Below are 21,638 nucleotides of genomic sequence, written 5' to 3' on the forward strand. Positions count from 1 at the left end.
CTGTCTAGGCGTGTTGCGGCATATCTCACCTCCCTGCTCCCAGTGGGGATTAATACAGGTATTTAATACAGGTATTAATCCCAGAGAGAGAGAGAGAGAGAGAGAGAGAGAGAGAGAGAGAGAGAGAGAGAGATCCTTTCATGTCTATCTGCACATTCTTTGTTGTGGGTAAACATCTAAAAAGCCTGTTAAGACTAAAGGGGTGATGATGTATGAGGGAGTGGGAGTGCACATACACACTCGGGTACAAGTACGTACACACACACACTTGGGAACACGTACGTGCACACACACATTCTGTGGAGTTGTTAAGAGGGACAAAGCGAGTGTTGAGATATGATGGTGCACAGACACGGACAGAGACACCAGTACACACACACACCCTCGCCCCACACACTATAGCCATGCAGTATCTATGTTTTTGTTCTGTGACTGTTGCAGTGGTGTTGAGGTGTGTGAGCTGACACATAAGTGCTTGTGTTTATCACAGCTTTTATCACCATCACCTCAGTGCTGTTAGCTGCCTGCCGTCACAAACCGGGAGAAGAAACAGAAGGGGTCACACCTGCAGGGACAGAGGGGTGGAGAGTTGGGGAAGGGGAATGCCACAGACCCAGACCAGGTTTACTCTAGAATGAATTTAGCAGTGACAGGATCTCTCACAGACCTGCTTTACTAGAAAGCCATGTTTTCAGATTTCCATATGGGCCAGGTTTCTAGTCTGTGACATTCAATCAAACCTGTTTTTCCTGGTTTGTCAAAAAGTCAAAAAACAAAATGTCATTCTTTATTTGCTGTAAAATTGATATGTTTGGACTCCTGCACTCCATAGAAGTGCAGTACAACAAACATTTATTCATTGAAGCATGCCTTTCTAGGAACAATATACATGTTTAACTAATCCTGAATGCCAGCTCACTGCTTTTCATGGTGTTCATTTTGAAACCAGGTTTGACCAGAGATTACCTGCTGAGTTGCATGCTATGCAGTTTGTCTGTAACTGCATGAGGTAGAGAAGAGGGTAAGCATGTGTGAGTCTGTTAATGTGTCACACCTCTAGAGTAAGGGTGCTGGGGGCTGACCAGGGACTGCAGAAGGAAGGAAAGAAAAACAAAAGAGAGAGAATAGAGGAAGACAGAACCATGTGCACAGGATTCTCTTCTATTTCACAGTACTTTAACGTTGCTCAGTTCACTCCCTCCCCCCTCTCTCATACACACTCCCCCTCTCTCTCGCTCAGCTGCTCTCCCTCCCCTCCTGTGGATGGTGTAGCTCTCTTTCTCTCCCTCTCTGTCTGGCGGAGCCGTGGACAGGATTGGAGGCTAGTAGTGAGTGACTGCGGAGAGAGAGAGAGACTGAAGAGAAGAGAGGAGAGCAGAGCAGAAGAGAGATCTATAGTAGCAGTATCTCTGCTGGATACCTCTTCAATATTTCAATCAGAATTCTTCCTCAACCAGCTCGAGCCTCATACTTCCCACCGGACCCCCATCACCCAACCCTTACCAGGGGGACATATGAACAGCACAGAGGGTTTATCACCCCGGACCTCCACACAGGGAGCCATGTGATACCCCCTTGCGCTGCTGAAATCCCCCCAAATCGGTGCTCTGAGTCGGGATTGAAACCAAGGAGTGTATCCCCCCTGCCTGAAACCCCCTCCTGGGTTTGTGGATCTTCTCTAGCTGCAGGAGGAGGAAGGGGAGGGAGGGACTGCCAGGTCTCTGCATACCCGGCTGTGAGACACTCTTCTCTGGGCAAGTGTGGGGTGTGTACCCCCCTTGGGCTGGAGGCCAGCGCTCCAGCACCATGGATTACCTACCTGGGATTGTACTGTTGCTGCTGTTCTGCGGGGCGGTGGTGCAGGGGCAGGGGGAGCCCAAGCACAGCGTCCCCAGGTTAAAGCTCTCCTACAGGGGTAAGTGTGTATGTTCTCTCTTCCCCCTTGGCTCTCTGGTTCTTTCTCTGGTTCTGCTACAGCCGCCAGCATGGCTCCAGGAGATATTATGTGTGCTGTCTGAATTACTCTTCCTCTTTGTGTGCACACTCTCCTTCCTTTCTTTCTTTCTTTCCCTCTCACTCTTCGGTGTATCTTCCTCTGTCTGCACATCTATCTACGTACCTCTTTCTTCAATCATTTCTCTCTAATTCTTCAATTCTCTCAATCTTTTCTCTCTCTCTCTCGCTCTCCTGCTTCCCCGCTCTCTTTATTTCTCTCTCTCCCACTTAGAATAATGCCTTGTATTCTCCTTACGGTCAGATTGTTTCCATATGTGGACAGGGGGCTTGGTTAAATGCATGTATTGGCCCTCGCATTTATTTTCCCCTTCCACTGTCCCCTTCAGAACTACCGCTGCACTGCCGTGAAACACATCAATACACACACACACACACACACACGCACGCACGCACGCACGCACGCACGCACACACACACACACACACACACACACACACACAGACACACACACACACACACACACACACACACACACACACACAGACACACACAGACACACACACACACACACAGACACACACACACACACACACACACACACACACACACACACACACACACACACACACACACACACACACACACACATGGAGAGAGAGGCACACATGTACGCATAGACACGAACAAGCACACACACAAGCCCACGGACATGAGAATTCTGTACACACACACTTTAAGGGGGTAATCCGGTCTCCCTAGTTCTCATTAACCCCAAAATCGATTTACCAGCTATTCTCCAAAGTCAACAAGTACTTCTGCTTCTGCTTAGGAGAAAGTCTGCACACACACACACACACACATCTTACTGTTTTAGATATACTGCATATGGAAAAGATATGCACTGGATTCAGGGGGTTGTTCACGGCACACCTCTACAGAATATTCATGACCGACATGATGTCTCAATGATATAGAATAAGGTCCTCTATGGACTACACCCAGGTGAGTGTATCACTCATCAGTCACACATCTGGCCGGGTACCGTTCATACGGTGCTCGTGTGAGCTTTTGTCGGGCGAGTCAACATGTTATTCTGCCTTCCCTCTGTGTTATTTTGAGGTAGAAGGCTGTGGAGAGACCTCAGAGCCGGCTCTCTCCTCTCTCTCTCACACCCTAGACTAAATCAAGCTCTTTGTAATGGCAGACCTTTCATCTCGGGACTAAAATAAACCACAGACATTTTTGGCATATTTTGGGACGTTTGGTTTAATGTCGGTCGTCTGAGAGGCGAGCTGTTGCGGTTCCTTGTCCAAAACATGACCAAAAGTACACTGCTAGAGAGCTGTGTGGTATCTCCGTTTTCTCTCCCTCTCCTTTTCTCTCTCTCTCTCCCCGCTCTCTCTCTCTTCGTCTCCTTTAAAAAATATACATTCCTAAAATTTACAAACATGGGCAATTTGTCCTTTTTTCTCAGGCTGGGAATAAGGTTAGGTTGTGGAGGAAAATAGTGCTTCTGGTTTAGAGGGGTGTTACTGCTTTGAAATGAGTGTCACGCTATTTTTAATCCAATGACAGAAGAATGAGATTTTGTGAGTGGTGAATGCGTATCTGGGTCTTTTCATTGAGTTTAGATTTAACTTGTGCACAGCAAGGCCTGTATGAACATGAGATACTATTTTTTCTAATCAGAGAATAAATAACATTTATCAGCAGTTTTGTTAATCAAAGTATACGTTTAGCAGACACTCTTATACAAAGCGACATACCGGAGCAATTAGGGTTAAGTGCCTTGCACAAGGGCACATCAATAGATGTTCACTTAGTTGGCTCTGGGATTCCAACCAGTGACTTTTCGGTTACTGGCCCAACGCTCTTAACCACTGGGCTACCATTATATGGCTATACAGGATAAGTATACATGCACTTATTTGTGGTATGTACTGTAAGACCCTGGTCTGTCTCTAGGGGGCACTATGTTGAAGATGTTTCTCTGTGCAGTCAAGGGTCAAGTAGTGTGCTGTAAAAACCGCCGTAAAACTCAGCTCCACCTGCGCCGCCACCGCGTCACATCCTCCCGAGGTAACAATCTACACCAGGAACAGCCCAGAGGCATCATGGGAAAATGTGTTTTGCTTCATTCAAACGGTTCCCAAGATTGAACCATCTGTCAGTTGACTAGAACAACAATACCGGTCTTCTCTGATCTCCCCCACTCGTTTTTCTGACAGGTCGCCATGTTGCTGTCTGACAAGGGAGGAAAGGTGTGTCATTGATGAAAGGTGTCATTAGGTGATACAAAGCTGAACTGCATTGTAAACAGTGGGTGATTGAAATGTGTCGTCAGACCAACCAAAGCACATCAGTAGCTGCCTGTCTGTCGCTCTGTCTGTCTTTAACGTTCTTGCTGCAGCTTGGTGTGTGTGACGACTCAACACCATCTCTCTGGTGATTTCCTCTTCAGTCTGAAAGTGACGTGTGTATTCAGACGAGGTGGGATGTGTCAGATCTGACACAGACACAGATAATTACACACCTGGCTGAATGTGATGATGAGTGCGTGTTTGTGTCTGTGTGTGTGTGTGTGTTTGTGCTCAGTGTGTGTGAGTGTGAGTGTGTGCGTGTTTGTGCGCAGTGTGTTTGTGAGCAGTGTGTGTGCGTGTTTGTGCGCAGTGTGTGTGTGTGTGTGCTCTTGTGTATGCTCATACGTATGAGTGTGTGTGTGTGTGTGTACATGTGTGCGTCTCAGAGGTAGAGGGGTCCACAGGTGTTGGATGGCTCTCTTGATGCCTGTCGACTGAAACCTTTCTGTTCACACCCACACGTTGGCTGATGGAGAGAGGGAGAGAGGGAAGAGGGAAAGGAGGAGATGAGAGAGGGAGGGAAGCGTTGCTTTAATGAAGGGTGCTGGCAGACTTACAGTAGACTAGGAGGGAGAGAGACTGGTTGTTAAGTGAAGTACCATTCATTCTCTCTCCCTCTGTGAATCTGGCATAGTAATTAAGTCAAATAAACGACAAGGAGGAATTCTCCAGTGAAGGACAGTCAGACGAGCACAGAGTAAACATTTTCCCAGGAGGATCATTAAGCGAGAGGAGAGCTCTTTCCCCAAGGAGGGATATCAGACAGTCCCAGTCCCCGGGAAGGACAGTCAAACAAATGCGGAATGAGCAGTTTTTGCAGGAAAATAAGAACGGAGAAACTAAAGCACATTGAGTGACCTTTCTCCTGGGCAGGCTGGCGAAGCGAGTCCAGAGTGAATGATTTCCCTGTGGGGTCAGTCAGTGAGACATTCCCAGTGAAGGATCTGTTCTCAGAGTGCCAGAGTAATGATCAGGGTTAATCTTTTTTTTTCTCCCTCAAGTAACTGGAGATTAAGTCCAAGTTAAGGTGATCATTTACAGTTTCTTAAATAACGTTGCTTAGATTGTCGATAGGCCGCAACTAGGACCAAGCATTGAATGGATCATGAGACAAAGCAAGTTACAGTTAGCCAAATATGAATTCTAATGCTCAATGTCATTGAATTGATTACGCTCTAATGCAGATCAAGGTATAGGTTATTACAGCATTGTCTTTCACACAGCAGTGCAACCTGGACACACTGTACCTGGACATACTGTACTACTGTATTACGGTCATCCCAGTAGTATTCAACCTGGGAAACACTGACCCCTGCAGGTTACAACAAGCACACACATTCAAGTTTCATGTTTTATTAGTCATAGACTATATGACCAAAAGTAAGTGGACACATGCTCGTCAAACATTTCATTCCAAAGTCATGGGCATTAATGTGGAATTGGTCCTCTCCCCCTTTACTGCTATAACAGCCTCCACTCTTCTGGGAAGGCTTTCCACTAGATGTTGGAACATTGCTGCGGGGACTTGCTTCCATCCAGCCACAAGAACATTAGTGATGTTAGGCGATTTGTCCTTGCTCGCAGTTTGCTTTCCAATTCATCCCAAAGTTGTTTGATGGGGTTGAGGTCAGGCCTCTGAGCAGGCCAGTCAAGTACTTCCAGTCAAGTTATGGACCTCGTTTTGTGCACAGGGACATTATAATGCTGAAACCGGAAAGGGCCTTCCCCAAACTGCCACAAAGTCGGAAGCACATAATTGTCTAGAATGTCATTGTATGCTGTAGGGTTAAGATTTCCCTTCACTCGAAGTAAGGGACCTAGCCCAAATCATGAAAAATAGCCCCAGACCGTTATTCCGCCTGGAATTGCACATCTTAGGCTTGTGTGCGGCTGCTCAGCCATGGAAACCCCATTTCATGAAGCTCCCGACGAACAGTTATTGTGCTGACGTTGCTTCTAGAGGCAGTTTGGAACTCAGTAGTGAGTGTTGCAACCGAGGACAGACGATTTTTACTCGCTTCAGCTCTCTGCGGCCCCGTTCTGTGAGTTTGTGTGGCCTACCACTTCGCGGCTGAGCCGTTGTTGCTCCTAGATGTTTCCACTTTAACAGCACTTACAGTTGCCCGGGGCAGCTCTAGCAGGACAGAAATTTGAAGAACTGACTTGTTGCAAAGGTGGCATCCTATAACAATGCCACGTTGAAAGTCACTGAGCTCTTGAATAAGGCCATTCTACTGCCAATGTTGGTCTATGGAGAGTGCATGGCTGTGTGCTCAATTTTATACACCTGTCAGCAACAGGTGTGGCTGAAATAGCCGCATTCACTCATTTTAAGGTGTGTCCACATACTTTTGTATATATAGTGTATATACAGAATACACATATACACTGTCTAACAAAATGCTTACTTGCAGGTTTCTCTTTGACAACGCAACAACAATAAGAAACAATAAAATATACGAATATGAACAGAATAAACATTTTAGCGTAAGTATAATACAGGAAGGCACAATTTATAGTCCAATATTTACACAAGTTTCAGATAAAGGGGGGATGGGGGAGCAAGTGTTTAAATTGTGCACCATTAGAAATAGTGAATAAGAGTCTGGTAGCAGCAGTTATGATGGGTGTGTGTGAGTGTGTGAGTGAGTGAGTGAGTGAGTGAGTGAGTGATAAGGTGCAGAGAGTTAGTACAGGTGGACAGTCCAGTTCAAGTGTTCAGCAGTCTGATGGCTTGTAGATAGAAACTGTCTCTGAGCCTGTTGGCTCATGCTCCGATATCGTCTGCCTGTTGGTAACGGAGTGAACAACTCGGAGCTGGGCTGTGTGTGGGGTCCTTGATGATGCTGCGTGCCTTGCTCATGCACCGTTTCATTAGATGTCCTGGATGGGTGGGAACATATGGCCCCAGTGGAGGGCCTTACGGTCATGGACGGAGCAATTCCCCTTCTAGGCCGGTCAGGATGCTCTCGATGATGCAGTGGTAGTATTTGGAGAGGTTTCCGGGGTGGCATGTCAAATTTCTTCAGCCGCCTTAGGAAGTAGAGACGCTGTTGCTCCCTCTTGACAGGAGTGGTGGTGTTGCTGGTCCTTGTCAAGTCCTCGGTGATGTAGACGCCAAGGAACTTCAAACTGCTGACTCTCTCCACTGAAGTCCCATTGATGTGGATCGGGCTTGTTCCCTCCTGTGCTTCCTGAAGTCAACAATCAAATCCTTTGTTTTGCTGATGTTGAGGGAGAGGTTGTTGTCCTGGCACCACAATGCCACTTCACTTACCTCCTCCCTGTAGGCTGACTCGTCGTTGTTGGTTGTCAGGCTTATAACCGTGGTGTCGTCAGCAAACTAGATGATTGAGTTGGTGTCGTGCAAAGCCACGTGGCCGTGGGTGAACAGGGAGCACACATTAGAGAGAGAGAGAGAGAGAGAGAGAGAGAGAGAGAGAGAGAGAGAGAGAAAGAAAGAAAGAAAGAATGTGAGAGAGAATGCAAGAGACAGACCAAGACAGTGAACGAGAGATGAACCATAGCAGCATTAGAGATGGGACTATTGTGATTGTAAAAAACACACTGGCGGAGCATGGGGGAATATTAAAAGGCTTGTTAAACAACCTGATAATTACTCTCCTCTGGGGTAATTACTGGGCCCTTTAACCTCTTAATGAAGACCCTGGTCGTCCCACAGTGACCCGTTTCGGATGGGTGGAACTGTAATAGAGGGAAGAGACTAGCCCGCCATCGGAATTCACTCGGAACCATTCAAAATAGACACTCTCTCTCGGCACAGAACCGCACTCCAACTCAACACAGTCTGGAGTAGAGCTAACCCATAATAACCCCCGTCGAGTTCCGCAGAGACCTCTCTCTTGCTCTCCCTCTCCTTCTCTCTCCTTCTCTCTCTGGTGGATCTGTCCATTCTGTGGGCCTCCTCTGACAGAGCGGATGTGGATAATTATAAGGTGTGCTCCCAACGCACCGACCGACCCCAGAGACGTCTGCCTTCTCCTCCGTCTCTCCTTCCTCTCCTCCTCCCTCAGTTCAGTCGCTCTCAGGCAGCTCACAATACCGCAGCCCCTAAGTACAGTCTTCAGTCAGGCTCCTCCAGTCTCTCTCTCTCTCTCTCTCTCTCTCTCTCTCTCTCTCTCTCTCTCTCTCTCTGCCCCCCCATCCCAAACCATTCCATCCCAGGTAGAATAATGTCAGTACTCTGAGCAGACCACAACACTGGGCAACTCCCATTACTGTGGACCAGCTCGTATACTGCAGAATGAGTCAGCTTGTGTATAACACACAGGGTTACACAATGACATGATGGCTTTGGAGAACAAACAGTCATTAATCAAAGCATTTAATGATCTGTGCAATACCCTTGCATGTTTTATAGTGTTGCTTGAACATTTGTGATGGGGCTACAGATGGAAAATATTATGTAGATTATAATTAATGGACATTTTTGTAGGGGGTTGATAAAAAAATCTAACTTTAGAAGCCTTTTTAAACCTTGAGTACACTACAGATGCTCCAGACCATTTTGTGAGAAGACCGATTTTCGGGATGTCTCATGGTCTGACAAACACCGCTATAGCTCTGTCACCTTTCACTGCAGATGTGGAAGTGTATCTCTAGCTTAAACTGTCCGTGGGGTGTCCGCGGGGGCGCGGACATCAACGTTAGGGTTAAAGCAAGTGGGGATAACTGACTGGGAGAGATTGAATATGACCATAAACACTCCAGACTGCTGGTCTGCACACGTCTGTGCTGGCAGCCTTGCAAGGGTTAACATGCTGGTATGTCACAGACACAATGTGTGGCTTGTGTTTTAGACACCTTTCCACTTCATTTCTGTTCCTTATTTGGAATGGGATGTTTTCATATTCGTGTTGAGAAATGTGTGCTCTATAGAGTTACGTTGACATTCACAAGCTGTGGTTTGGTGTTGATGAGTTTTGGTCAAGTTCAGTGCATCTCCCAATATGTTTATTTAGCCTAGGCAAAGCATGCAATCCCCAAAGCAAATTCCATGTAGACCTTTCATTGTCAACTACACAGAAGACGACTTTGAGTTTGGAGCGTTTTTATGTAACCTTTCTTTTTACAGGAAGTCAATGCTGAGACCAAGGTCTCTTTTGAAGACGTACCGGTCTAGCACAACAAATCACATCAAAATACAATATACACATTAAAATGCACATTATTATACACAACAAATCACATCAAAATACAATATACACATTAAAATACACATTATTATACACAACAAATCACATCAAAATACAATATACACATTAAAATGCACATTATTATACAAAACAAATCACATCAAAATACAATATACACATTAAAATACACATTATTATACACAACAAATCACATCAAAATACAATATACACATTAAAATGCACATTATTATACACAACAAATCACATCAAAATACAATATACACATTAAAATGCACATTATTATACAAACCAAATCACATCAAAATACAATATACACATTAAAATACACATTATTATACACAACAAATCACATCAAAATACAATATACACATTAAAATGCACATTATTATACACAACAAATCACATCAAAATACAATTTACACATTAAAATACACATTATTATACACAGCAAATCACATCAACATACAATATACACATTAAAATACACATTATTATACACAACAAATCACATCAGAATACAATATACACATTAAAATACACATTATTATAGACAACAATACACATCAAAATACAGTATACACATTAAAATGCACATTATTATACACAGCAATACACATTATTTTACACAACAATACATGAAAAGCAAAACACAGTCATAAAAGACACATTCTTCAGTAAAAAGGTCCCCTAGCAGCCCTCTGAAATGTCCTAAACAGAGGCACCTATTCCTCCAATATGAAAGTGCATTGGAGATCATTCCACATGTGAGGCAGATATGCCCAACTCAGTGGAGATCGAAAGAGTTAGCCATCCCTGAGAGAATTTGATCCCCTGCTGATTTTGTACGTTTGCCCACTGACAAAGAAATTATCAGTCTATCATTTTAATGGTAGGTTTATTTGAACAGTGAGAGACAGAATAACAACAACAAAATCCAGAAAAACGCATGTCAAAAATGTTATGAGCTGAGATTAGGAGCACACTCTTAAAGGGAGTGCTCCTAATCTCAGCTTGTTACCTGTATAAAAGACACCTGGGAGCCAGAAATCTTTCTGATTGAGAGGGGTCAAATACTTATTTCCCTCGTTAAAATGCAAATCAATTTATAGCGTTTTTCTGGATTTTTTTGTTGTTATTCTGTCTCTCACTGTTCAAATAAACCTACCATTAAAATGATAGACTGATCATTTCTTTGTCAGTGGGCAAACGTACAAAATCAGCAGGGGATAAAATACTTTTTTCCCTCACTGTAATTAAGGTACGGCGGAAGTTTATCCTTATGGAATGGATGTATACTTGTAATTTTGACTATGGTTATGGTGAGGACATTGGGTCCAGTGTGTAACAGGGATGACTCCTGTGTTTTATGTATAGAGGGTTTGGTTACTGAGTGGACATTGCATTGCAGCAGTGTGTGTGGATCAGACCCAGCTGCTAAGGCTCGTCAGTCAGCCACAAGGAGCGCCGCTCCATGGTCATGTTTCACCCAGGCTAATATCTCTATGGTGTGCATGTGTGGTGCATGTGTAAAAGTCTCTGTTTGTCTGTCTGTGTGTGTGCATGGGTGGGTGTGTATCCGACTGTCTCTCTGTCAGTCTGTCTCTCTGTCTCTCTGTCTGTCTGTTTCTCTGTCAGTCCGTCAGTCTGTCTCTCTGTCAATCTGTCTCTGTCAGTCTGTCTCTCTGGCATTCTGTCAGTCTGTCTCTCTGTCAGTCTGTCAGTCTGTGTCTCTGTCAGTCTGTCTCTCCGTCAAGTCTGTCAGTCTGTCAGTCTGTCCGTCTGTCTCTCTGTCAGTCTGTCAGTCTGTCAGTCTGTCTCTCTGTCAGTCTGTCAGTCTGTCAGTCTGTCTCTCTGTCTCTCTGTCTGTCTGTTTCTCTGTCAGTCCGTCAGTCTGTCTCTCTGTCAATCTGTCTCTGTCAGTCTGTCTCTCTGGCATTCTGTCAGTCTGTCTCTCTGTCAGTCTGTCAGTCTGTGTCTCTGTCAGTCTGTCTCTCTGTCAGTCTGTCAGTCTGTCAGTCTGTCAGTCTGTGTCTGTCCGTCTGTCTCTCTGTCAGTCTGTCAGTCTGTCTTTCTGTCAGTCTGTCTCTCTGTCAGTATGTCAGTCTGTCCCTCTATCTCTGTCAGTCTGTCTCTGTCAGTCTGTCTCTCTGGCATTCTGTCAGTCTGTCAGTCTATCTCTGTCAGTCTGTCTATGTGTTTGTGTCACCTTTTGTGTATATGTTCATTGTGTGAGCGTGAGTCTCTTGGTGTAATCTCAAACTCTTTGGTAAGCCTTAGTAATGTTGAACATTATGCTTGACTAAAAAAAGACCATACTAACAGTGGAGGGCAACAGACACGACCTCACCAACCACCGCTGTCTTCCAAAACCCAATCCATCAGTGGGTCAAATGATCCACCAATCTTTCCCTTTCAGCAAAGCTTAGTGGCTGTGTTTGTGTGTGGTTTTGCAACTGCCTGTGTGTGTGTGTGTGTGTGTGTGTGTGTGTGTGTGTGTGTGTGTGTGTGTGTGTGTGTGCGTGCGTGCATGATTTCATCATAATTGAGAACAGGGACAACAATGGCCCGCCTGGGGTAACAGGATCATTTAGTCCTGCATGAATGGGCATTCTACGGTCACGGGGCATTTGGGGTTGAACCGTTTCTGAGGTCACGGGGCATTTGGGGTTGAACCCTTTCTTAGGTCACGGGGCATTTGGGGTTGAACCGTTTCTGAGGTCATGGGGCATTTGGGGTTGAACCGTTTCTGAGGTCACGGGGCATTTGGGGTTGAACCGTTTCTGCGGTAAAGGGGGGTTTAAGGCTTGAACCGTTTCTGCAGTCACGAGGGGTATAAGGGTTGAACAGTTTCTGTAGTCATGGGGGGTTTAGGGTTGAACCATTTCTGCAGTCACGGGGGGTTTAGGGTTGAACCGTTTCTGTTGTCATGGGCTGGTTAAACTACTCTCTGTGGTCTACTCCCAGTGTCAGGCGGAGAATCCAACTAATTAAATGGTTCCACATACGGTCCCTCTCCCCCTCTCTGTTTCTCTCTCTCTATTTCTCTCTTTATATTTCTCTCTATTTCTCTCTCTATATTTCTCTTTCTTTCTATCCCTCCCTCCCTCTTTCTCTTTCTTTTTCTTTCTTTTCCTTTCACATCTTCTCCCTCCCTCTTTCTCTCTCTCTCGCTCATCTCTCACTCTCTTTATCTTCCTCTCTCTTGCTCCCTCTTTCTCTCCCGCTGCGGCTCAAGGAAAAACAGGAATGTCATGCGGTTACTCAGAAATATATTATTTCGCCCAAGAAAGATGAGTATCACTGTAAGCTGAAATTCTATCCGTTCTTAGCCCACTCATGTAAAGAGTTTGTGGTTGGGGATGTCTTGTTAGGGTGGCTGATTCATATCCTATGGTGGGTTGAGTTGACCTACGCACATCGTGTTAGAAAGTAAAGCATGAGTTGTAGATGCAGATGAAGTCGGAAGTTTACATACACCTTAGCCAAATACATTTAAACTCAGTTTTTCACAATTCCTGACATTTAATCCTAGTAAATATTCCCTGTCTTAGGTCAGTTAGGATCACCACTTTATTTTAAGAATGTGAAATGACAGAATAATAGTAGAGAGAATGATTGATTTATTTCAGCTTTTATTTCTTTCATCACATTCCCAGTGGGTCAGAAGTTTACATTCACTTAATTAGTATTTGGTAGCATTGGCCTTAAATTGTTTAACTTGGGTCAAACGTTTCGGGTAGACTTCCACAAGCTTCCCACAATAAGTTGGGTGAATTTTGGCCCATTCCTCCTGACAGAGCTGGTGTAACTGAGTCAGGTTTGTAGGCCTCCTTGCTCGCACACGCTTTTTCAGTTCTGCCCACAGATTTTCTATAGGATGAGGTCAGGGCTTTGTCATGGTCACTCCAATACCTTGACTTTGTTGTCCTTAAGCCATTTTGCCACAACTTTGGAAATATGCTTGGGGTCATTGTCCATTTGGAAGACCCATTTGTTACCAAGCTTTAACTTCCTGACTGATGTCTTGAGATGTTGCTTCAATATATCCACAGAATTTTCCTCCCTCAAGATGCCATCTATTTTGTGAAGTGCACCAGTCCCCCTTGCAGCAAAGCACCCCCACAACATGATGCTGCCACCCCCGTGCTTCACGGTTGGGATGGTATTCTTTGGCTTGCAAGCCTCCCCCTTTCGCCTCCAAAGATAACAATGGTCATTATGGCCAAACAGTTCTATTTTTGTTTCATCAGACCAGAGGACATTTCTCCAAAAAGTACGATCTTTGTCCCCATGTGCAGTTGCAAACCGTAGTCTGGCTTTTTTATGGCGGGTTTGGAGCAGTGGCTTCTTCCTTGCTGAGTGGCCTTTCAGGTTATGTCAATATAGGACTCGTTTTACTGTGGATATAGATACTTTTGTACCTGTTTCCTCCAGCATCTTCACAAGGTCCTTTGCTGCTGTTCTGGGATTGATTTGCACTTTTTGCACCAAAGTACGTTCATCTCTAGGAGACAGAACGCTTCTCCTCCCTGAGCGGTATGACGGCTGCGTGGTCCCATGGTGTTTGTACTTGCATACTATTGTTTGTACAGATGAACGTGGTACCGTCAGGCATTTGGAAATTGCTCCCAAGGATGAACTAGACTTGTGGAGGTCTATAATGTTTTTTCTGAGGTCTTGGCTGAATTCTTTAGATTTTCCCATGATGTCAAGCAAAGAGGCACTGAGTTTGACGGTAGGCCTTGAAATACATCCACAGGTAAACCTCCAATGACTCAGATGATGTCAATTAGCCTATCAGAAGCTTCTAAAGCCATGACATCATTTTCTGGAATTTTCCAAGCTGTTTAAAGGCACAGTCAACTTAGTGTATGTAAACTTCTGACCCACTGGAATTGTGATACAGTGAATTATAAGTGAAATAATCTGTCTGTAAACAATTGTTGGAAAAATTACTTGTGTCATGCACAAAGTAGATGTCCTAACAGACTTGCCAAAACTATAGTTTGTTAGCAAGAAATTTGTGGAGTGGTTGAAAAATGAGTTTTAATGACTCCAACCTAAGTGTATGTAAACTTCCGACTTCAACTGTAGATACCAATGAATTTACTGTTTGTAGCTATTGTAGGAGGGGGCAACAAACATGGAGTGAACATTCACTTTATGTGCATCACAAAGGATGGTTACTCTCTAAGGAATAGCTACCACTATGGAGAAATCATACAGGATGGTTACTCTCTAAGGAATAGCTACCACTATGGAGAAATCATACAGGATGGTTACTCTCTAAGGAATAGCAACCACTATGGAGAAATCATACAGGATGGTTACTCTCTAAGGAATAGCTACCACTATGGAGAAATCATACAGGATGGTTACTCTCTAAGGAATAGCTACCACTATGGAGAAATCATACAGGATGGTTACTCTCTAAGGAATAGCTACCACTATGGAGAAATCATACAGGATGGTTACTCTCTAAGGAATAGCAACCACTATGGAGAAATCATACAGGATGGTTACTCTCTAAGGAATAGCTACCACTATGGAGAAATCATACAGGATGGTTACTCTCTAAGGAATAGCTACCACTATAGAGAAATCATACAGGATGGTTACTCTAAGGAATAGCTACCACTATGGAGAAATCATACAGGATGGTTACTCTCTAAGGAATAGCAACCACTATGGAGAAATCATACAGGATGGTTACTCTCTAAGGAATAGCTACCACTATGGAGAAATCATACAGGATGGTTACTCTAAGGAATAGCTACCACTATGGAGAAATCATACAGGATGGTTACTCTCTAAGGAATAGCTACCACTATAGAGAAATCATGCAGGATGGTTACTCTAAGAAATAGCTACCACTATAGAGAAATCATACAGGATGGTTACTCTCTAAGGAATAGCAACCACTATGGAGAAATCATACAGGATGGTTACTCTCTAAGGAATAGCAACCACTATAGAGAAATCATACAGGATGGTTACTCTAAGGAATAGCTACCACTATGGAGAAATCATACAGGATGGTTACTCTCTAAGGAATAGCAACCACTATGGAGAAATCATACAGGATGGTTACTCTCTAAGGAATAGCTACCACTATAGAGAAATCATACAGGATGGTTACTCTAAGGAATAGCTACCACTATGGAGAAATCATACAGGATGGTTACTCTCTAAGGAATAGCTACCACTATGGAGAAATCATACAGGATGGTTACTCTCTAAGGAATAGCTACCACTATGGAGAAATCATACAGGATGGTTACTCTCTAAGGAATAGCTACCACTATGGAGAAATCATACAGGATGGTTACTCTCTAAGGAATAGCTACCACTATAGAGAAATCATACAGGATGGTTACTCTCTAAGGAATAGCTACCACTATGGAGAAATCATACAGGATGGTTACTCTCTAAGGAATAGCTACCACTATGGAGAAATCATACAGGATGGTTACTCTCTAAGGAATAGCTACCACTATGGAGAAATCATGGCTATAATGATTGGTTCAGTTTTAAAGAAAAAGTATGTCAAAACAGACATAAGTACAGTAAAGTGACCTCAGAATCCAACCAGGTCCATGAAATGGAGAACAAAATGAATGTGCATTAAATATTCATCCACATGTTCTGTCCAATGGAACACTTTGAAGTGTCTAAACCCTCAACAGAGTCCTTGGGTTTAGACATGAATAGTTCCTGTGTTTAAATGGTGTGTCAGTGTCACTAAGGGCGAGACACCTGTATTTCAAGTTCCTGTTTACACTCGCAGCCGTTTTCAATGCCTGTCAATCGTCGGTTCGCTTTAAAATCCATCGGTTTTGGACGTTTCTGTTATAGTAACCGTTACTGAGGCAACCTGCCACACACACCAGCAGCTGTGAAAGAGGGAGAAGAAGAGCAGAAAAAGGAGGAAGGAGAGGAGAAGCCAAACATCAAGGCTTGTGGATATCCCAGGGCTTAAGATAACATTCAAAAAATGTGTTTCTCTAAGCCTCCCCCACCTTTCCATGGAAATGCGTCCACAACCTGTGCTTGCTCTGCAGCGGAGGTTGGCGTGAGAGAGCTGACAAAACCACACCGAGAATGGAGTGAGAGAAAGAGAGAGACAGACAGATGGATGCCAAACCAGACTGTTGGTGTTGGGTGGGAGAAGGGCGTTTTTCTTTTCCGAAGTCTGCTATTGTTCTTTGAAAGATAAACAGGTAGCTCCCAAATCATCTGCAAGATCTGTTCAGATTTATCTTCAATCTCTTCCTCTCTCTCCACACACAAAACACACAGGCATGCCCACACACATGTTCACACCCCAACCTCCCTCCCACACACACACACACACACACACACACACACACACACACACACACACACACACACACACACACACACACACACACACACACACACACACACACACACACACACACACACACACACACACACACACCAATCTCCCACACACAAATACACACACACACACACACACTAGTTTTTTGATCCTCGTGGGGACCTAAAATTGATGTACATTCAAAATCCTATTTTCCCTAACCCCTAACCTTAAATTCAACCCGAACCTTAACCCCTAAACCTAACCCTAAAGCCTAAACATAACCCCTAGCCCTAATTGTAACCCATACCCTAATTGTAACCCTAAACCTACCCCTAAGCTTAAAATAGCCATTTTCCTCATAGGGAAAATGGTTCTCCACAAGGGAGAATTTTCCTTGTTTTACTATCATTGTGGGGACTTCTGGGGATTTCAGGTACCCACGAGGATAGAAGAACAAGACCACACACACACATCGACATACACCCCTCCTGTCAACCCCATCCAGGAAACAGAAGCTATGCCAACAGATTTTAAGTCATTTACATTTAAGTCATTTAGCAGACGCTCTTATCCAGAGCGACTTACAAATTGGTGCATTCACCTTATGATATCCAGTGGAACAACCACTTTACAATAGTGGATCTAAATCTTTTAAGGGGGGGGTTAGAAGGATTACTTTATCCTATCCTAGGTATTCCTTAAAGAGGTGGGGTTTCAGGTGTCTCCGGAAGGTGGTGATTGACTCCGCTGTCCTGGCGTCGTGAGGGAGCTTGTTCCACCATTGGGGTGTCAGAGCGGCGAACAGTTTTGACTGGGCTGAGCGGGAACTGTGCTTCCTCAGAGGTAGGGAGGCGAGCAGGCCAGAGGTGGATGAACGCAGTGCCCTTGTTTGGGTGTAGGGCCTGATCAGAGCCTGAAGGTACGGAGGTGCCGTTCCCCTCACAGCTCCGTAGGCAAGCACCATGGTCTTGTAGCGTATGCGAGCTTCAACTGGAAGCCAGTGGAGAGAGCGGAGGAGCGGGTGACGTGAGAGAACTTGGGAAGGTTGAACACCAGACGGGCTGCGGCGTTCTGGATGAGTTGTAGGGGTTTAATGGCACAGGCAGGGAGCCCAGCCAACAGCGAGTTGCAGTAATCCAGACGGGAGATGACAAGTGCCTGGATTAGGACCTGCGCCGCTTCCTGTGTGAGGCAGGGTCGTACTCTGCGAATGTTGTAGAGCATGAACCTACAGGATCGGGTCACCGCCTTGATGTTAGTGGAGAACGACAGGGTGTTGTCCAGGGTCACGCCAAGGTTCTTGGCACTCTGGGAGGAGGACACAATGGAGTTGTCAACCGTGATGGCGAGATCATGGAACGGGCAGTCCTTCCCCGGGAGGAAGAGCAGCTCCGTCTTGCCGAGGTTCAGCTTGAGGTGGTGATCCGTCATCCACACTGATATGTCTGCCAGACATGCAGAGATGCGATTCGCCACCTGGTTATCAGAAGGGGGAAAGGAGAAGATTAATTGTGTGTCGTCTGCATAGCAATGATAGGAGAGACCATGTGAGGATATGACAGAGCCAAGTGACTTGGTGTATAGCGAGAATAGGAGAGGGCCTAGAACAGAGCCCTGGGGGACACCAGTGGTGAGAGCACGTGGTGCGGAGACAGATTCTCGCCACGCCACCTGGTAGGAGCGACCTGTCAGGTAGGACGCAATCCAAGCGTGGGCCGTGCCGGAGATGCCCAACACGGAGAGGGTGGAGAGGAGGATCTGATGGTTCACAGTATCAAAGGCAGCAGATAGGTCTAGAAGGATGAGAGCAGAGGAGAGAGAGTTAGCTTTAGCAGTGCGGAGAGCCTCCGTGACACAGAGAAGAGCAGTCTCAGTTGAATGACCAGTCTTGAAACCTGACTGATTTGGATCAAGAAGGTCATTCTGAGAGAGATAGCAGGAGAGCTGGCCAAGGACGGCACGTTCAAGATTTTTGGAGAGAAAAGAAAGAAGGGATACTGGTCTGTAGTTGTTGACATCGGAGGGATCGAGTGTAGGTTTTTTCAGAAGGGGTGCAACTCTCGCTCTGTTGAAGACGGAAGGGACGTAGCCAGCGGTCAAGGATGAGTTGATGAGCGAGGTGAGGTAAGGGAGAAGGTCTCCGGAAATGGTCTGGAGAAGAGAGGAGGGGATAGGGTCAAACGGGCAGGTTGTTGGGCGGCCGGCCATCACAAGACACGAGATTTCATCTGAAGAGAGAGGGGAGAAAGAGGTCAAAGCACAGGGTAGGGCAGTGTGAGCAGGACCAGCGGTGTCGTTTGGCTTAGCAAACGAGGATCGGATGTCGTCGATCTTCTTTTCAAAATGGTTGACGAAGTCATCCACAGAGAGGGGGGGGGGAGGAGGATTCAGGAGGGAGGAGAAGGTGGCAAAGAGCTTCCTAGGGTTAGAGGCAGATGCTTGGAATTTAGAGTGGTAGAAAGTGGCTTTAGCAGCAGAGACAGAAGAGGAAAATGTAGAGAGGAGGGAGTGAAAGGATGCCAGGTCCGCAGGGAGGCGAGTTTTCCTCCATTTCCGCTCGGCTGCCCGGAGCCCTGTTCTGTGAGCTCGCAATGAGTCGTCGAGCCACGGAGCAGGAGGGGAGGACCGAGCCGGCCTGGAGGATAGGGGACATAGAGAGTCAAAGGATGCAGAAAGGGAGGAGAGGAGGGTTGAGGAGGCAGAATCAGGAGATAGGTTGGAGAAGGTTTGAGCAGAGGGAAGAGATGATAGGATGGAAGAGGAGAGAGTAGCGGGAGAGAGAGAGCGAAGGTTGGGACGGCGCAATACCATCCAAGTAGGGGCAGAGTGAGAAGTGTTGGATGAGAGCGAGAGGGAAAAGGATACAAGGTAGTGGTCGGAGACTTGGAGGGGAGTTGCAATGAGATTAGTGGAAGAACAGCGTCTAGTAAAGATGAGGTCAAGCGTATTGCCTGCCTTGTGAGTAGGGGGGAAGGTGAGAGGGTGAGGTCAAAAGAGGAGAGGAGTGGAAAGAAGGAGGCAGAGGAATGAGTCAAAGGTAGACGTGGGGAGGTTAAAGACACCCAGAACTGTGAGAGGTGAGCCATCCTCAGGAAAGGAACTTATCAAGGCGTCAAGCTCATTGATGAACTCTCCAAGGGAACCTGGAGGGCGATAAATGATAAGGATGTTAAGCTTGAAAGGGCTGGTAACTGTGACAGCATGGAATTCAAAGGAGGCGATAGACAGATGGGTCAGGGGAGAAAGAGAGAATGTCTGGGACGTCACTAGTTACCACAGCCACAATGTCAGAAAGCCCACTTACTCAACTAATCAGATGAGTGAGTGTGATGACACGTATGCCGTCTCCAAAGGCCCGCCTACCTGTCTAATCAGATGAGTGAGTGTGATGACACGCATGCCGTCTCCAAAGGCCCGCCTACCTGTCTAATCAGATGAGTGAGTGTGATGACACGCATGCCGTCTCCAAAGGCCCGCCTCCCTGTCTAATCAGATGAGTGAGTGTGATGACACGCATGCCGTCTCCAAAGGCCCGCCTACCTGTCTAATCAGATGAGTGAGTGTGATGACACGCATGCCGTCTCCAAAGGCCCGCCTACCTGTCTAATCAGATGAGTGAGTGTGATTAAGTTTCGCGGGAAACACCTCATTTTTGAAATGGCGTATCGAGTTAAAGTTTGAGGATCAAATAACTAAATACATTCGGGAACAGGAATTGGCAACGTCACAAATTCTATAACATTGAGAAACTAGTAGCTAACTGTTGCTACTCTCATCTAAAATGAGCTAGCTAGATAACATAAGGGCTTCCATTCCAAGCACAGAGTTATTGTATTTGATAGAGCTGCCTTTCATTCTAATAGTAATATATCATGATATTGACCTTCAACAGATGCTCAGCCTTTGGCAGGAACAAATGCAACTCATTTGGGAGAGTAAAAGTCTCCCATTCAATGGTTTTCCATTTCAGGTTGTGGGCACAAAGACGTATGGATGCCACCAGCGGAAAGACAGACAAACAAAAGCCCAAGAGAAATATGCTTCTGAATTGAACAAGAAGTCCAAAGACAGTTCACTGTAATTTACTCTATACACTTTTACAACATTCATTTCATTTGAATCATTTTGAAGTGCTAACTAACAATGTAATGTTCCTCAAAAACATGGAAGAAGATGGGACTTGAAACGGGTGTCCTGACTCTGTGGTCGCTAAAGATCCCATGGTACTCATTGCAAGAGTATGTCATGATGAGTACCATTTGATGTGTAATGTGTATATCAAACTGTATTCCTATCATTTAATACTGTCTATAAAAGCACCATGTATGTAAATTGTATGAATAATGTACAAAATATGTAACAAAATATCTGATAAAAATAAACTAAAATGTAAAACAAAGTTACTTTTGTCCTTCGAAGAGGGGGGTGGATGGGCCAATAAAAGAAATACAAATATACTATGTAAGTGGGGTTAGGGTGGAGAGTTTCCCCTTACACTATAAAGAGCTTCGGGTGTCTAGAAAAGTGCCAAGTGCCAATCAATTATTATTATGACATGTTTTGCTATCTTCCATAGCTTGAAGATCATGTCTTTGTATAGAGATGGAAACTGGTAGGAAATGCCAAAAAGGTGGACTGCAAGGCTATGTTAAGTTAAAGTTGCAGTATGTAAGTTTTTGGGCGACCCGACCAAATTCACATAGAAATGTGAGTTATAGATCTGTCATTCTCTTGAAAGCAAGTCCCTATTTCTATGCTTCCCGTTCTTAAGTTTCATTTTTCCATCTTATACTTTTTGTC

The 21,638-nt window shown here is 45.1% G+C and overlaps 1 protein-coding gene across 1 annotated transcript in view; it reads left to right on the plus strand.

Moving 5' to 3' along the window:
* The first annotated feature begins 1,234 nt into the window (after positions 1-1,234).
* Positions 1,235-21,638, plus strand: part of LOC115180617 (semaphorin-3aa) — a 61,921-nt gene continuing 41,517 nt past the window's right edge. Inside the window, exon 1 of the mRNA XM_029742846.1 lies at positions 1,235-1,915. Within this exon, the coding sequence (XP_029598706.1) occupies positions 1,807-1,915 (109 nt within the window). The 5' untranslated portion in view covers positions 1,235-1,806. The remainder of the gene's footprint in view (positions 1,916-21,638) is intronic.

Source organism: Salmo trutta, chromosome 40 (genome assembly GCF_901001165.1).
Source record: "Salmo trutta chromosome 40, fSalTru1.1, whole genome shotgun sequence".
NCBI classification, from domain to species: domain Eukaryota; kingdom Metazoa; phylum Chordata; class Actinopteri; order Salmoniformes; family Salmonidae; genus Salmo; species Salmo trutta.